At 40.8% G+C, this 17334-nt stretch overlaps 1 protein-coding gene across 4 annotated transcripts in view; it reads left to right on the top strand.

Moving 5' to 3' along the window:
- CNOT10 (CCR4-NOT transcription complex subunit 10) overlaps positions 1–16105 on the top strand; it is a 71253-nt gene extending 55148 nt beyond the window's left edge. For 3 of the 4 annotated variants that reach the window (XM_079113983.1, XM_079113982.1, XM_079113984.1), the window contains exons 14-19: positions 6483–6596; positions 8819–8949; positions 9694–9729; positions 10006–10133; positions 14180–14255; positions 15666–16105. In XM_079113983.1, the coding sequence (XP_078970109.1) occupies positions 6483–6596; positions 8819–8949; positions 9694–9729; positions 10006–10133; positions 14180–14255; positions 15666–15820 (640 nt within the window). In that variant the 3' untranslated portion in view covers positions 15821–16105. Of the gene's footprint in view, positions 1–6482; positions 6597–7272; positions 7354–8818; positions 8950–9693; positions 9730–10005; positions 10134–14179; positions 14256–15665 lie in introns of all 4 variants that reach the window. The other variant, XM_079113985.1, reaches the window with a different exon arrangement.
- Positions 16106–17334: the final 1229 nt, after the last annotated feature.

Below are 17334 nucleotides of genomic sequence, written 5' to 3'. Positions count from 1 at the left end.
GGGGGAGTAGGTGAAATTAATTTTAATGTATTTAACCCAACATACCTTCCCCCCCCCCTTTCTTTCCATATTGGGGATTGAACCCAGGGATGCTCTACCACGGAGGGATCTCCCCTGCCATTTTTATTTTTTTATATTGAGACAGGGTCTCAGTAAGTTGCACAGGCTGACCTCGAACTTGTAATCCTTCTGCCTCGGCCTCCTGGATAGCTGATATTAAAGATTCTATTTTCTAGGACTGGGGTTGTGGCTCAGTGGTAGAGTGCTTGCCTAGAACTTGTGAGGCACTGGGTTCCATCCTCAGCACAACATAAAAAATAAAGTTTAAATGGAGGATACTCCTTGTTTTAGTCAGTGTTTTGCTGCTATGATCAAAAGACCTGACAAGAACAGTTTTTTATTTGGGATTCAGTTTCAGAGGTCTCAGTCTACAGATGGCTAACTCTATTGTTCTGGCCTGGAGGTGAGGCTGAACATCATGGTGGAAGGATTTGGTGGAGGAAAGCAGCTCGGGACATAACATTCAGGAAACAGAGCTCCCACTCACCAAAGACAAAATATATACCCCCAGAGGTATGCCCACAGTTATATGTCCTCCAGCCATATCCCACCTGCCTTCAGTTACCTCCCACTTGATCCCTATCAGCAAATGAACTGATTATGTTAAGGCTCTCACATAACCAATCATTTCAACCTCTGAACCTTGTTGCATTGTCTAACACATGAGCTTTTGGGAGACACCACAAATCTAAACCATAACACTCCAGAATCTAGAGGAGTACAGCAGAACTAAAAGTGATAGAAAATAATGTTGGGGGCTGGGGTTGTGGCTCAGTGGTAGACTACTTGCCTAGCATGCAAGCATGGGTTCGATCCCAAGCACCACATTAAAAAAATAAAACAAAAGAAAGGCATTATGTCCATCTACAACTAAAAATGTTTAAAAGAAAAAAAAAAGAAAAGAATGTTGTACCAACATGGGAAATATGTACACAAGAAGTTAAAGCATACCAAATAAAAATGAAATTTTAGGGACTGGAGTTGTGGCTTAATGGTAGAGTGCTTGCCTAGTATCCATGAGGCACTGGGTTCTATTCTCAGTGCCACATATAAATAAATAAAGGTCCATGGACAACTATAAACTTTTTTTTAATGAAATTTTAATTTATTTAATTTTTTTTTAATAGGAGACCCCCAAAATGGGTAAAAGGAAACATTGGGGTCAAATATATTAAGCCCTGCTAAGTTACTTCTCAAGTATAAATTGTGAAAAGTAATTAGTTCTTTCAGACTCTAATGTGACACTCAGTGAATTATTTTCCACTTAGTTAAAAGGGACCCTCTGTAGTCTAGTGTTTATAGAAGACAATGAAGCAAACAAATAGTTGACAACAAATTTAGCCAGTTTTAGTGTACTTAAGGAATTATATTTCTTTTGGTCTTACCTCCGTGGTGATGTTATAATTCTTAAGACATACACGATGTCTCAAAATCTTTTGTACCTCATTTCACTTTTTCAGGACCCAACCTCATTTCAGTGTTTTGACTGAGGGTGATCCTACTGAAACTTCATCTAATAATCTTTACCAAAGAAGGACCGTCCTGTGTGTCCCACCTTCATACTATCGGTAATTTGTGGGCTGGGGAGATAGCTCAGCTGGTAGAGTGCTTGCCTCCCAAGCACAAGGCCCTGAGTTCGATCCCCAGTACCGCAAAAAAAAAAAAGTAATTTGTGTTCACCTTGGTGTGATTCACATTTGCCTCTGAGGATCTGATTTAGATGAACTGGTGATCAAATTGATAACAAGCCCCTGTTAAAGTAATTCTTCATGGCTCCACAGAAATCCCACAGGGTTGCAGCTGACCTTTGACAAATCATTTAACTCTGGGCCTCTCTTTCCTCTTCTGTCAAATAAAGGAATTGCATTGGATGATAACAAGGTCCTGACCATCTATAAAATGTGAAATTTCTTTGACTTTGTGTTTTATTTGCTCCATGGAATAGGACTGGGCTCTTTGGGATACTAGATTTATTGAAGATACTTTTGTAGCTTCCTTGGGCTGAACTTCTATTTGTGTTGGATTTGGAATGTGTTTGGAAGTAAAATTCCTTTTGTACAAAACATTTTTTTTTTTTTTTTTTTTTTTTTTTCTTTTGCGGTGCTGGGGATTGAATCCAGGGCCTTGTGTTTACAAGGCAAGTACGCTACCAACTGAGCTATATCCCCAGCCCACAAAACTTTCTAGAAAGTAAAATGAGCAAAGAAAGCAAAATGTTAATAGAAGACAGGAAGGGGAAAACAAATCAAACTTTTAAGATTTTCTTTTCTCTTTCTCTCTTTTTTCCTCCCTATTTGTTTTGATACTAGGAATTGAACCCAAGGGTACTTTACCAATAAGCCACATCCCCAGCCCTCTTCATATTTTGGTGGGGGCGGGTACTGGAGATTGAACTCAGGAGCACTTGACCCCTGAGCCACATCCCCAGCCCTGTTTTGTATTTTATTTAGAGACAGAGTCTCACTGAGTTGCTTAGTGCCTCACTTTTGCTGAGACTGGCTTTGAACTCATAATCCTCCTGCCTCAGCCTCCTTATTTTTATTTTTTTGAGACAGGGTCTTGCTAAGTTGCCCAGGCTGGCCTTGAACTTGAGATCTTTCTGCCTCAGCCTCTCAAGTCATTGGGATTACAGGTGTGTGCCACCGCACCTGGCTAGCCAGTTTTTCAAATAATTTTTACTTTGAGATTTCATCGTAGACTTATTTTCCTCTGACAAATGGTAACTGATTGGATTTCACTCATTTTAGCTTCTTTTAATAAGGGTTAATATTTCAGATACTTGGATAGATTCATGTAATTCATAGTATGTGACTTGACAAATTTTAATGCCCAGTCTTGCGTAGCTTATTGTAATTTGGTACTTAAACGGGAAAAAATAGAATCCCCTTTCCTGTCTTTTCTTTCTTTCTTTTCTTTTTTATCGGTTGGTGTTCTGCGGACCTACAGCTAGCTCGTCCAGCACGTAGGGGGAGAATGTGGGGTTTTGTCAAGTCCTCCACAGGGGGGAGAAGCTATCCCTTGAGGTATAGCTCTTCCAGTCTGATGAACTGTCAGATCCACTGAGTGGTTGGTAAAGCAGATTGGACAGTGACTCCAGGAAGTGGTGGGGGGGGGTGATATATTAACCGGTAATAATCAAAAGTAAAGTGATTTCTCCACAGCCCTGTAGATAGAACTGTGTATGTTTCTAATGTTCCCAGTCTGCAGGAAATACTATTTTCTAAGAGGAAAAGGAAGCTGTTTATGAGAGGGTGCTTAAGAGGTGAGTTGGGATGGATTACAAAGGCACAAAGAGCCATCTGAGTGCCAGTGCTGAAAACCAGAAGCTGTTTAAAAAAAGGGGGGGGCACCAAGAGAAGGAGCATAAATGTTGGTGTGCGTGTGGTTAATAAAAGTCGCTTAATCTCAGTGGCCCTTGACTGAAGTGCAAACCTAGATTTTTTTTGTTGTTGTTTTGCACTGGGAATTGAACCCAGGGCTGCAAGCACTTTATCACTGAGCTATAACCCCTACCCCCCAATGTTTTGTATTTACATATTTAGGTATTATAAAATAGAATTATTATTAAACCCTTTCATCCTATTATGATTTAATGTACTACTTTAAAAAAAATTGAAGAAAACAGATTTTCACTTGCTTGTTCATCATTGTAGTTTGCGCTTACTGGGAAATAGAACCCTGCTGCAGATCTTACATGACTGATTTCTGGACCCAAAGTGGGCTTGACAGTGGACTGGAGCAGTAATAGCCCACCTACTGTCAGGAGAAGCCAGGGCAGACTTTTCCCAGCAAGCCTGACTGAGGTGGGCCTTGTCCTAGACTCTAGGACCTAGAGTATGCAGTCCCCTGGCTGTGGGAGCCAGGAACAGGGCAGGTCCACCAGCAGGAAAGTTTGGGGTCTGGGTATCTGCAGAACCTAAGTTAAAAGGTTGAAACCTGTGTTCTTTAGTAAATACATATGAAGCAACTACTACAGAATGTTGAAAAATGGCTGTGAGTCTAGTAAACAGTATGTGCTACTGCTTTTAGGGTGCTTATTTTTTTGCCTTGACTCTTAGCAAAGTCACATATGAAAGTGGATGATTAAATATCATGGCCGTCATTCATATAGGACCTAAGTTTGTTTTTGAGCCTTTTTTTTTTTTTTTAATACTGGGGATTGAACCCAGAGAGGTGCTTTACTACCAAGCTATATCCCCAACCCTTTTTATTTTTTTTGTTCTGTTTTCGTTTGGGGTTTTTGTTTGGTTGGTTTTTGTTTTTTTAGGTGGGGACAGGTTCTTGGTGAGTTGCCCAAGCTAGCTTCAGACTTGCAGTTCTCCTGCCTCAGCCTCCCATATTGCTGGGATTTTAGGCGTGCACTTCTGCACCTTGGCTGCATTTCCATTTTAAAATAACTACAAATACCCCAGTATGAGAAATTAAGTCACCTAATCTTGTCATACAGGCCTAACTACTGGCAAAGATAGGAGATAGCTAATTATCCAATGCCTCCCTCTTCTGGTCCCATGAGTCCTCCATCAGGGAGAGCCCCCCCCACCCCAGGCTTGCAGTGACTCCAGCTTTTGGATACCACAGGATAGTGATAGTATTTCATCAGGAAAATCCCTTTGGAAGTGATTTTTCTTGCCTGCTTTCAAATTACTCTTCTGTGAACAGAGTTCAGATTTGAAATCACATACACAATATTGAAATATAAAAAACTGTAGTATTTGGATTATATTTTGTTTTTCATAAAAGGATTGGATAGAGTATCTGTTATATATATATTCGTGTGTATATATATATATAAATATATACACACACACACACACCTAGAACTTAGGAAAGTCATAATCAAAAATACTTATATTTAGAGCAGTCTTATGGTAGGACTGGAAGAGTAGTGGGTTGGGAGTCTACAGTGTTGAATGATAGTCCTGACTAACTTCACGCTCCATGCTAGAGAATATATCTGACCACTTTGAATTTCAGTTCCTAGATTGATAAAACCAGGAACCACATTAGACAGTCTTTCAGCCTTGCCATAATAGCCCACGGCCATTATCTTAATTTCCTTGTGCCTTCTCTAGGACCAGTCTACTTTTCTGTGTTGGGAGGCTGTTTCCTTTAGTGGATCATTTTCTAAGATTCTAGCAACCAGGTATGAGCTAGTGAAGAGTAAACACCTGACTACTTCTGAATTTGCCCAGTTCTGCTGCTTCACTAATAGGACCATTTCTAGTCAGAGGATTTCAGAACATTAGAAAACTGATGCTGTGATCATTATATTCTTCCTTAGACTGAAATTATATGAATGCACTTTAATGATAAGATATACATTGTAGGGGCTGGGGTTGTAGCTCAGTGGTAGAGCGCTTGCATAAGGTGTGAAGCACTGGGTTTGAGTCTCAGCACCGCATATAAACAAAGTAAAGGTCCATTGACAACTAAAAAAGCTATTTAATAAGAAGATGCACTTTGTAATTTGTAAATATAACTCAAAATCCTGCTTCTGAGTCTGGTCATTTGTGGTTGGTCATTCAGACCTCATTTGTATTTGACAAGGGTTTAAGATTGCTTTGTGGAACAGTTGTTTAACATTCAAGCGATCTTCTATTAGTGTCAAGTCTTTAACTAGATCCGTTTTAAATGAACTGCCCATTAAGTTGAAAACCAAGCAAATTTAGGTTTCTACCCCAACTTAGCAAAATCAATGTAATTTAAATTTTATCTTCATGTATATTTATTCAAACTGGGTTTTTTTTCTTGAATATTCATTTAAGATAATAATTGTATAAGTGACTTTTTAAATTTTTTTTTTTTTTTTTTTTTTTTTTTTTTGCGGTGCTGGGGATCGAACCCAGGCCTTGTGCTTGCAAGGCAAGCACTCTACTGACTGAGCTATCTCCCCAGCCCTAAAATGATTCTTGATACTACTACTTATCAAGAACTACAGGTCTGGGATTGTAGCTCAGTAGAGCGCTTGCCTAGCACATGTGAAGCACTGAGTTCAATCCTCAGCACCACATAAAAACAAAGTATTGTGTCTGTACAACTAAAATATATATATACACACATATATGTATTTTTATATATATTTTTTTCTTTTTATGAACTACAGACTTTTTAATAGATTCAGGGAAAAACCAGTACCACACACTAAGCTAAATTAAGAGAATTCTTTAGTAACTATTTGGTTATATTTGGTAGATGGGGGTCAGTTGGATGGAAAGTAAAGATGATATTATTTACATAGTAATCAAACTGCTTTGGATGGTAGCTTTATCCATCATTCTGATTCTTACCATTAATGTCATGGCCTTCTCTCTTCTCATGCCCAGCTTGTTACAGCTGTAATTAGACATTGTTTGCTATTTAGCAAATATAACCATTGTCTGTTTTTTAACTCAGGTTTTTGTCCCTTCTCTTCTGTGTTCCAGGTGTTCCATACTTGCTTGCAGTGCTTATGTGGCTCTGGCTTTGGGTGATAACCTTATGGCTTTGAATCATGCAGATAAACTTCTTCAGCAGCCTAAACTGTCAGGATCTCTTAAGTAAGTGTGACTTACCCTACATGTACCTGGTTTGTCTTGTTTCAAGGTTTCTGGTTAGTTTCTGGTACATGTTGCCTTTTTACTCCTCCAATGGAATATATGTGGAGAAAATAACAGCTTACAATTTTTCTTACTTCATATCTTAGCAGTAGATTTTTTTTTTTTTAACCTATTGCACCTCAAGGATTAATGGAAATGGCATTTACTGTACTAAACATTAAAAAACCCAAACTTGGGACTATCTGCTGCTAGGTCTGACTGGAACACATTAGGCCCCAAAATACAGCAAGTCCTCAGAGAAAAGACCCGCAAAAAAAGAAATTTAAACCACCATAGTGGTGCACACCTGTTATCCTAGCAATTTGGAAGGCTGAGGCAGGAGAATTGCAAGTTCGAGGCCAGCCTCAGCAAATTAGCAAGGCCCTAAGCAATTTAACAAGACCTTGTCTCAAAATGAAATACAACTGCTGGCTGTGGTGGCCCACTCCTGTGATCCCAGAAGCTTGGGAGGCTGAAGCAAGATGATTGCAAGTTTGGGATAGCCTGGGCAATATAAAAAGACCTGTCTTTGAGGTTTTTGTTTTTGTTTTGTTTTTTTGGTACTGGGGATTGAATCCAGGGGTACTTTACCACTGAGCCACTTCCATAACTCTTTTTTATTTTATTTATTTTTGAGACAGGTTCTCACTAGGTTGCCAAGGCTGGCCTCAAATTTGGGATTCTCCTGCCTGAGCCTTTGGAGTCACTGGGATTACAGGCATGTGCCAGCTCACCCCACTAGGGAGACCCTATCTCAAATTTTAAGATAAGGGCTGGGGATATAGCTCAGTTGCATGCACAAGGCCCTGGGTTCAATCCCCAGCACCAAAAAAAAAAAAAGGAAGAAAAAGAAAAAAGGGGGGAGGCAGGGATGGGCGGAGTGGCGCACACCTGTGATCGCAACAATTTGGGAATCTGAGGCAAGAAGATCACAAGTTCAAAGCCAGTCTGAGCAACCTGCAAGGCCTTAAGCAAATTAGTGAGACCCTGTCTAAAACTGAAAAAGGGGCTGGGAATATGGCTCAGTGGCTAAGCACCCCTGGGTTCAATCCCCAGTATCCAAAAAAAGGGGCAGTGGGGGCTAGGTGTGTAGCTCAGTCATAAAGCGCCTCTGGGTTCAATCTCTAGTACCAAAGAAATTATAACAGCTTAGTTTTGTTTTGTTTTTCATTTTGTTTTGTTTTGTTTTGTTCTCATGTAGGAAAAGTCATTAAAATTTTGAGATTTTTGAGCAGGGGCTGCAAGTGTCACTCAGTGGGAGAGCATCTTAGCATGTACAAGGCCTGAGTTTGATCCCCAGTACACACACACACATTTTTTTTTTTTTTTTTTTTTTTTTGAGCTACAGTATTATATATCTAAGGCTTTATAAAATCAGTCAGGTGATGATGCGGGAAATGACTCAAAGTGAGAAACTGGAAGAAGCAGACTGTTATAAGCCAGGCAGGTGTTCTTCTGATATCACATTAGTGGGCATAAAAATAGGTGGCATGGAAAGCAGAAAAATCTTTGGATTAGAGGTAAAGTTTGTCTAGCAAATGTCTGTTCTGGAACCCTGGTACTCTCTAGTCTTCCAGCAGCAGAGACTGAAGGAATCTGATTTTTTTTGAGGGGGTACCAGTGATTGAACCCAGAGGCACTTAACCATTGAGTCAATATCCCCAACCCTGTTTATTTCTTTATTTTGAGACAGGGTCTTACTAAATTCCTTAAGTTCTTACTAAGTTGCTGAGGCTGACTTTGAACCCTTGATCCTCCTGCCTCAGCCTTCCAAGTTGCTGGGATTACAGGCATGCGCCACTACACCTGGCAGAAATCTGATAATCTGATTCTGATGCTCCACACAGTAGGCATTCATTTTTGGATCTTTATTACCTTCTTGTGTTAATAGTCTCTTGGAAAAAAAAAAAAAAAGAAGAGCACAAATTGGCCAGCTTAAACTGCATTTTTAATTGACGTGTGTGTGCTTTGTTTCATTTGACTAAAATAAAAATTACTGTAAGTTTTAAGGTGTTTTTAAGGAGAAAATTTAACCCTCAGTTCATCTATTTTTCCTAATTCAAGGATATAAAATATTTGAAACATACTCACTATAAAGTAATATAATACACCTGGTAATATTACTTATTGGGCATTTTGGTGATGACCTACTTTTCAGTTTGGAATATGTTTTTTCATTTTAGGTTTTTAGGCCATTTATATGCTGCAGAAGCCCTCATCTCTCTCGACAGAATATCCGACGCTATTACTCACTTGAACCCAGAGAATGTCACTGATGTCTCCTTAGGGATCTCGTCAAATGAGCAGGACCAAGGTTAATGAGGACACATTCGATCAAAATTGGTCACTGTTTTTACTTCCTTCCTGTCGTAATTCAGGATGTGTAGAAACTTAAGGGCATGGTTGTAAAGGGAAGAAAGTATCAGACTGGCTTTCCATATTTTGGGTTATACTTACTTTGTAATATTTGTTAAGTGATCCTGTGAGTTGGTCATTTGGTCTAAATTCTTAATTTTCAAAGACTGATGTTAGGAGGATTTTTTTCCCCTTTCTTTTTATAAAGAAATGGGGGTCCTCCTTCCTTTCCTTCCCTTTCTTTCAAGAAATGGGATCTTATTACATTGCCCAGGCTGGTCTTAAACCAAGACTGAAGGGATCCTCCTGTCTCAGCCTCCAGAGTAGCTGGACCTACAAGCTCCTGCCACCACACCCAGCTTAGAGGATTCATTTGGGTTTGATTTTGAGTGTATTTTTACTTCGGGCAGATCTCCAATCCATGAGGGAAGGAAAATATATTCAAAAGTTAATTTTAAGTTGTGATTAAGCTTTTGAGGAAGTGAAATTATGTGGCTCACATTCCTTTATTTGAGTTGAGCTCTCAGGATTGGGGTGGTAGGTGGTAGCATTCTGACATATTTTAATAGAACCTCCAATACATTAATAGTAAATATTGTGACTAATTACTTTATATTAAGTTGCTACTTTATAAGGAGACTTAGATTTTTAGAAAATATGCTTTGTTGCCCTGTCCCTTAGATTTATTTTCATGTCTCTGTAGGATCAGACAAGGGCGAAAATGAAGCAATGGAATCCTGTAAGTAAGAAGTTTTGAAGGCTGGGGGTGTGACCCAGTGGTAGAGCACTTGCCTAGCATGCATGAGGCCCTGGGTTCAGTTCCTAGCACTGCAAAAAAAAAAGAAAGAAAAAGCTATGTAAATATTTAAATAACCTGTCCTGCATCCCCAAGTTCTAGACCCTAAATCTTCTGTCCTTTGCCTGCCTGCCTGTGAGTGGCTCCTCAGGGCCGTAGATTGGGCTGCTCCCTCAGCCTGGGCACAGACTCTTCACCATGTCCATGGTCTTTCCACAGCTGGGAAGCGGGCCCCTCAGTGCTACCCCAGTTCTGTCAACTCTGCCAGGACAGTGATGCTATTCAATCTTGGCAGTGCATACTGCCTAAGGAGCGAATATGACAAAGCACGAAAATGTCTGCACCAGGTAAGTGGGTAAAGCTGAACCTTCTTGTAAAGCAGCCAGCAAATGGTTTGAGAATTACCATTTGTTTTTTGGGTTTTTTGTTTGTTTGTTTGTTTGTTTGAGGCTTTTGGTCAATTTGTTAAATTGGAATCTTATTTTCAAGTTTAAGAATATTCTTGACGTGGGAGACTGAGGCAGGAGGATTACAAGTTCAAAGCCAGCCTCAGCAACTTAACAAGGCACACAGCAACTCAGCAAGAGAGACCCTGCCTCTAAAATAAAATACAAAAAAGTGTTGAAGATGTGGCTCGGTTGTTAAGTGCCCCTGGATTCAATTTCAAGTACCAAAAACAAATATTCTTGAATGGTAAATAAGTGATCAGCATTGCAAATGAACATACACATATCATGGAAAGTGTTTCCTGATGATTTATTTTTCTTTGAGGGGGTAATACCAGGAATTGAACCTAGGGGTGCTTAACCTGTGAGCCACATCCCCATTCCTTTTTATAATTTATTTTGAGACCAAGTCTTGCTAAGTTGCTTAGGGCCCCACTAAATTGCTGAGGATGGCTTGAATTCATGATCTTCCTGCCTCAGCCTCCCCAGACAGCTAGGATTATAGGCATGGGCTACTGAGCCCAGCTCGATTTTTTTTTCTTTTTTTTTTTTTTTTTTTGGTACCAGGGATTGAACTCAGGGGCACTTGGCCACTGAACCACCTCCCCAGCCCTTTTTCATATTTTACTTTAGAGATGGGGCTTACGAAGTTGCTGAGACTGGCCTTGAACTTGTGACCCTCCTTGCCTCAGACTCCAGAGTTGCTGGGATTTCAGGCTTGCTACCACCATGCCCAACCCTAGTGAGCATTTCTGATCCAAAATCACAAAAGTGACACACTATCCAGGGAAGCATGTTTGATATTATCTAGGAATTGAGTGTATGAATTAAACTGGTAAAAGTTAAGATGTCTCACTGTTTTCAGTAGCAAGGCTAAGGTATTTTAACAACCCTTTTAAAAGTGTCCCTGGGACTTGGGGATAAAGTATGTGCCTAGCACACACAGACCCAGGTTTTGACACCCAGCGCCACAAAATATTAAAAATAACTTAAAAAATAGAAGTGCCCCTGCACCCTAATTACAGCAAACAGCGCTTTTGATCTAAAGTTACAGTGTGTATAGTCCAGTTCAGGTTCTCATATAGCAGGTGGCCATGGCTGCTGACACGCTGGGAGAGACAGATGGGGTCAGGCCTGGTTTGGGGTCTGAGAGGGTTTTGTTTTGGTCCCTTGGTTTTTAGGTTAATCCAGTGGCTGGATCTTTGTTAATTGGGAGGCCCACCCTGCCTAGGAGGGCAGAACAATGACGTGAGGAGTTGGAAAGGCCTCCAAGTAGATGTTTCCGAGGTAGCCTGCCCACCACTGACCATTCTGAGCCACCAGTAGGCAAAATGCCATTAAACCTCATAATGTTGTAGCCTTGGATTCTTGTATTTTATGAAAAAAAAAAAAAAAAAAAAAAAAAAAAGTTGCAGACTGTGGTCAATGCAAAGAATAGCACATCCTGTGTTTACTAGCCACTTGCGGGGGAGTTTTTAATATCCACAAAATGGTGACCATGCTCTTGCCTATAATAAAGGTAGGCCTATAAATATAGAAATCTTTTCTGGACTAAGTTGTTATATCTCAATGATGTAAGAGGAATAAAAGCCTCTTCACACGAGGCACAGAGGGGCACACAGAAAGCTGAGGCAGGAGGATCACAAGTTTGAGGCTAGCCTGAGTAATCTGTTGAGACCTTAAGCAACTTAGCAAGACCTTGTCTCAAAATATAAAAAAGGGCTGGAGATGTGGCTCAGTGGTAAAGCAGCCCTGGGTTATGTCCCTAGTATAAATGAATGAATGAATGCATACAGGCTGGGGATATAGCTCAGTGGTATAGTACCCATGGGTGCAATCCCTAGTAACCCCCACATACCAAAAAAAAAAGGCTCCCTACCCCAATGTAAGGTCATAAGATCTTTACATGAGGCTCCCTCCTAGCCTGGGATTTCTCCTAGTATGCCAGGAACTGACCCAATGCAAGTTTCTAGTCCCCTCACAGAACCCTGCATTCAGGCCTCCTGTTCCAGTGCCATTTTCCCATGAACTGGGCATGGTGATGTACACCTATAATCCCAGCTACTCTGGAACCTGAGGCAGATGGATCACAAGTTCCAGGCCAGCCTCAGCAATTTAGCAAGATTCTGTCTCAAAAAGTACTGGGAATGTAGCTCAGTTGTCAGTGCTCTTGGGTTTAGTCCCCAGTACTATTATAAATAAATACCATTTCCCCCCCATTTTATGCCAGATCCCTACCTGCAAGCACTAAGACAGGCCTCCCTTATTCCCACATCTCCTGATTCAAAAGAACTTACTCTAGGACTGAGGGTGTATCTCAGTGGTAGAGGGCTTACCAATGTGCACAAGACGCCAACACCACAAAAAAAAATTTCTAATTTAAAAAACAGACCTTTCTTCAAGGACTGGAGAGCTGGAGAGCTGAGGAAGTAATTCAGTAGTAGAGTGCTTGCTTATAACGTGTGAGGCCCTGAGTTCAATTCTCAGCACTGGGAAAAAATCTTTCTCCAGGCGGGTATGGTGACACACACCTGCAATCCCCATGACTCTGGAGACTAAAGCAGAAGGATCTCAAGTTTGCAACTAGCCTCAGTAATCTGTCGAGGCCTTAAGCAACTTAGCAAGACCCTGTCTCAAATAAAATAAAAAAGACCAGAGATGTGGCTCAGTGGTGGAACATCCTGCTTATAACCCCCGGGAGGGGGAGGGGGCATTTTTTTTCTTTTCATTTTCATTGCACATTTCACTTAGCCTCTTTTCCTAGCATTAGGTAAATTTGGTCGTTATTTCCATGCATTATTGTCAAAGGAAGCCCTTGTCTTATCCCACATTTACCTCTGCTCAGTAAATATTTGTAGAAGTACTATTAATCCTGTTAGATTAAGGGGAGAAGCAGAACAGTCTGGAAGCAGTAAGCAACTGACACTAGATGGGGAAATATAAGTTGATAAGGTGAGGAAAAGACTGCAACCCAAAGAAACCCAAACTGAATAATGAAAACTGTAATGCTAGCATCTCTGACCAGAGCAACCCAGGCTTTCCTTCCTTATTACTGGATTTATTTGACTAATTTCTATGACATTTCAGTCCTTAAGAATGAGAACATCGCCTGGTGCAGCAGTGCATGCCTGTGATCCCTGTGACTCAGGACGAGGCAAGAGGATGGCAACTTCCAGGCCAGCTTCAGCATTTTAGCAAGATCCTCCTATCTCAAAAAATAAAAAGGACGCAGGATATAGCTTAGTGGTAAAAGTACCCCCTGAGTTCCAGCCTCAGTACAGGGGTAGGGGGTGTTGGTGTTGGGCATTATACAGTCTAAATGAGGCATTTTTTGTGTGTCGTCAGCTGTTTAAGTTTTAACTTGTTCCTGACATTGGCGACTTGCAGCTTATAGTATTGAAATTTCACTTAGGAAAACATGGGAATGCAGATTTCATGTAAATACAGCTGTATCTGTGGTGCAGAGTAGCCAGCAGACCTTGGACCTGTGATGATAAGAGTCAGGGGTGTCCCCTATAGACAAGATATATAATTAAGAACCTGAGTTCAAGTCCTGGTACCAAAAAAAAAGATAAAAAGGGCCAATGATGTGGATTAGTGGCAAACCACCCCTAGGTTCAATCATCAGTACCAAAAAAAACCCTCATTATGGAATTACAAGTCAGGCTGCCTCAGCAACTTATCAAGGCCCTAAACAACTTAGCAAGCCCCTGTCTTGAAATAAAAAGGGTTGGGGATGTACCTCAGTAGTAAAAACAGCCCTGGATCAATCCCTGGTTACCACCACCACGCCACCCACCCACCCCCCCCCCCCCAAAAAAAAAAAAAAAAAAACAGTGGGTTCTACAGGACAAAGTTTAATTAAAAATTATTTTGTTGTTGTTGTTGTTTGGAATTTGTATCTTAAGTTACTGGTTTTTATGGGTGTTTTTCTGTTTTGAACAAAGGCAGCTTCAATGATCCATCCAAAAGAGGTGCCCCCTGAGGCCATCTTGTTGGCAGTCTACCTCGAACTGCAGAATGGTGAGTATTTCTTTATAGTTAGGACTGTATCCCCTCAAAGAGCTCAAGGTTATTTTTGTCTGCTTTTTCTCTTAAAAATCAAGACTTTGGGCTGGGAATGGTGGTACACACCTATAAATACAATGACTCAGGAAGCTGAAGCAGGAGGATCACAAGTTCAAAACCAGCCCCAGCAACTTAGTAAGGTCCTGGACAACTTAGTGAGATCCTGTCTCAAAATAAAAAAATAAAAGAGCTGGGGATTGTAGCTGAGTGGTTAAACACCTCTGGGTTCAATCCCCAGTACAAAAAAAAAAAAAACTTTGTCCAGGCATAGTGGTGCCTGCCTATAATCTAGGAGCCTGAGATAGTAAGATGGCAAGTTCAAGGCCAGCATCTGCAATTTAATGAGACCCTATCTCAAAATAAAATTATAATGACTGGGCATGTAGCTCAGTGGTAGTAGAGTTCCCCCTGGGTTCAAACCCTAGTACCAGGGGGAGAAAATATACCTTCCTTAAAGATGTTGCCTATCAAGTTCTTCCAATGAAAATGTCATAGTTAAGGAGTTGTGGTATCTTACAGATTAAGAGTATTTCCTTTTATCTGTGAAAATACAGAACTGCACCAAGCCCTGGATTCAATACCCAGTACTACAGAAAAAATCCATTGAGAGGCCAAGTGTGGTAATGCATACCTATAGTCCTAGTAACTTGGGAGGCTGAGGCAGAAAGATCAGAGTTTGAGGCCTGATTCTGTAATTTTTTTTTTATTTTTATTTTTTAATGATGCCCAGGGGCACATCCAGCCCTTTTTATTTTTATTTTATTTATTTGTTTATTTTTCTGCCAGAGATTTAACCCAGGGACGCTTAACCACTGAGACACATTCTCTAACCCTCTTTATTTTTTTATTTTGAGACATGGTCTTGCTGTGTTGTATATAGCCTTGCTAAATTGCTGAGGCTGGCTTCAAACTTGGAATCCTCCTCCTTTGGCCTCCCAAGTAGCTGGGATTACAGGCTCCCATTTTAAATCAGAATTTCTGGAGATGGAGCCTGATATGGTGGTGCGTGCCTGTAGTCACAGCTACCTGGGAGGCTGGGGCAAAAGAATGACAAGTTCAAGCCTGAGCAATTTAGTGAGACCCTGTCTTAAAATAAAAAGTAAAGAGGACTGGAGATATAGCTCAGTGCTAGAGCATCCTTGGGTTCAGTCCCCATTACCACAAAAAAATAAATTGTTGAAAAACATTTTTTTCTGTGGATGGGATGGATGTGTGATACCAGTATCCAGTCAAGGCTGCAGACCATGACACTTCTAGATCATCTTTTACCTCCCTTGTGGGATTCTGATGACCTGCTTTGTGTGGAGTGGTGGTACTTTGATGTGTGTGTGTGTGTGTGTGTTTTAATGGAAAGTGTTTTTACAGGTAATACCCAGCTGGCCTTACAGATCATCAAAAGGAATCAGCTGCTCCCTACAGTGAAAACACACTCGGAAATGAGAAAGAAGCCAGTGTTTCAGCCTGTCCACCCAATTCAGCCCATCCAAATGCCAGCTTTCACCACTGTGCAGAGGAAGTGATATTTTGCTTTTGGGAAACTGTTACCTGAGACCAGGGGAGCATTTATGGCCTTTTTAGTTGTATCACAACAAAATGAATGAAAGACAGATGGTAACGGGTGCTAGTTTTGAAGATACAATTTTGAGACAGTTCTACCCCTGAAATTTTTGCCAGCCACTCACTTAAAATTAAGGATTCACAAACTCATTTTCAGCCATTTTCTTTTAACCCCTGCCAAACAATTAATTTTGAACCATTATATGATGTATCTGTGTCATAGCAATTAAAACATGGTCTTATCAGAATACTCTTGGTAGTCTTTCTTGCAACTGTTAAGAGTACTTTAACATCTGAGATTTAGTAATGAAGTTTAAAAAATTGAGTCAGAGTCGGTGGTGTACACCTGTATTCCCAGCAAGTTGGAAGGCTGAATCAGAAGGATTGCAAGTTTAAGACTAGCCTTAGCAACTTAGTGAGACCTTGTCTTAAAATTTTAAAAAAGGGCTGGAGATGCAGCTCAGTGGTTAAAGGCCCCTAGGTTCAATCCTCAGTACCAAAAAAATAAATAAATAAATACTGACAGAGAAGAACATGAAACTGGCACACACTTGTAAACCCAGCTACTTGGAAAATTGAGACAGGAGGATCACAAGTTCCAGGGCAATTCGGTGAGACCTTGTCTCAAAATGGAAAGGAGTTGGGGTATAGCTGAGTGGTAGAGTATTTGCTTAGCTTGTGTGAAACTGTTCAGTTCCCAGAACTGCAAGGCATTGGTGGGGAGGAATGACAACAATATTGACAGTGCTTGGTTAGAACTGGTAAGTTAAGTTAGAAAGAGATAACTGATCTGTTAGGAATCATTTGCTTAAAAATCACAGACAGCCACGCATAGTGATGCTCAGGAGGCTGAGGCAGAAGGATCACAAATTTGAGGCCAGTCTTGGCAACTTAATAAGACCCTGTCTTTAAATTTTAAAAAAGAAAGAAAAAGAAAAACAGAGATGACCTAGCTTCCTTAGGCTTCTTAAAGTCTTTTGCAAATAAGATGAGAATAGGTAGGACCTTTGCTTTGGTATGAACATGGAGAGTGTCCCCCCAACCCCCACCAAACGTCAGTGTGTTGAAGGCTTGGCCCCTGGGGAGGCACTGTTGAAAGGTGGCAGTTTTTTCTCCCTTAGGAAATGGTGGTATGGGAGGTCCTTAGTCACTGGGGGGTTCCCTCAAAGGTAATTGTGGGACCCTACTGCTCCCCAATCTGTCCCTGCTTCTTAGCTCACTCTTGAGATATAAGCAATTTGTTCCTTCACATGCTCCCCGCCATTGTCATTCAGCACTCTCACCAGAGGCCCAAAGCAATGGGGCTGCCCAATCTTGAACTAAAACCTCCAGAACCATGAGCCAAAATAAACCTTTTTTCTTTTATGGTGTTTTGTTGTAGTAATGCAAAGCTAATAAAACCCTTAGGATAGTATTGATCCAGGTCTGCAGCCTCGCTTTCCCAGCACTGTGGGACCCTCTCAAATGCTGCAGGATG

Source organism: Sciurus vulgaris, assembly GCF_902686455.1.
Source record: "Sciurus vulgaris genome assembly, chromosome: 16".
In the NCBI taxonomy this organism is placed as follows: domain Eukaryota; kingdom Metazoa; phylum Chordata; class Mammalia; order Rodentia; family Sciuridae; genus Sciurus; species Sciurus vulgaris.
Note: the sequence above shows the minus strand (reverse complement) of the source record. Positions and strands in the feature narration are given on the sequence as shown.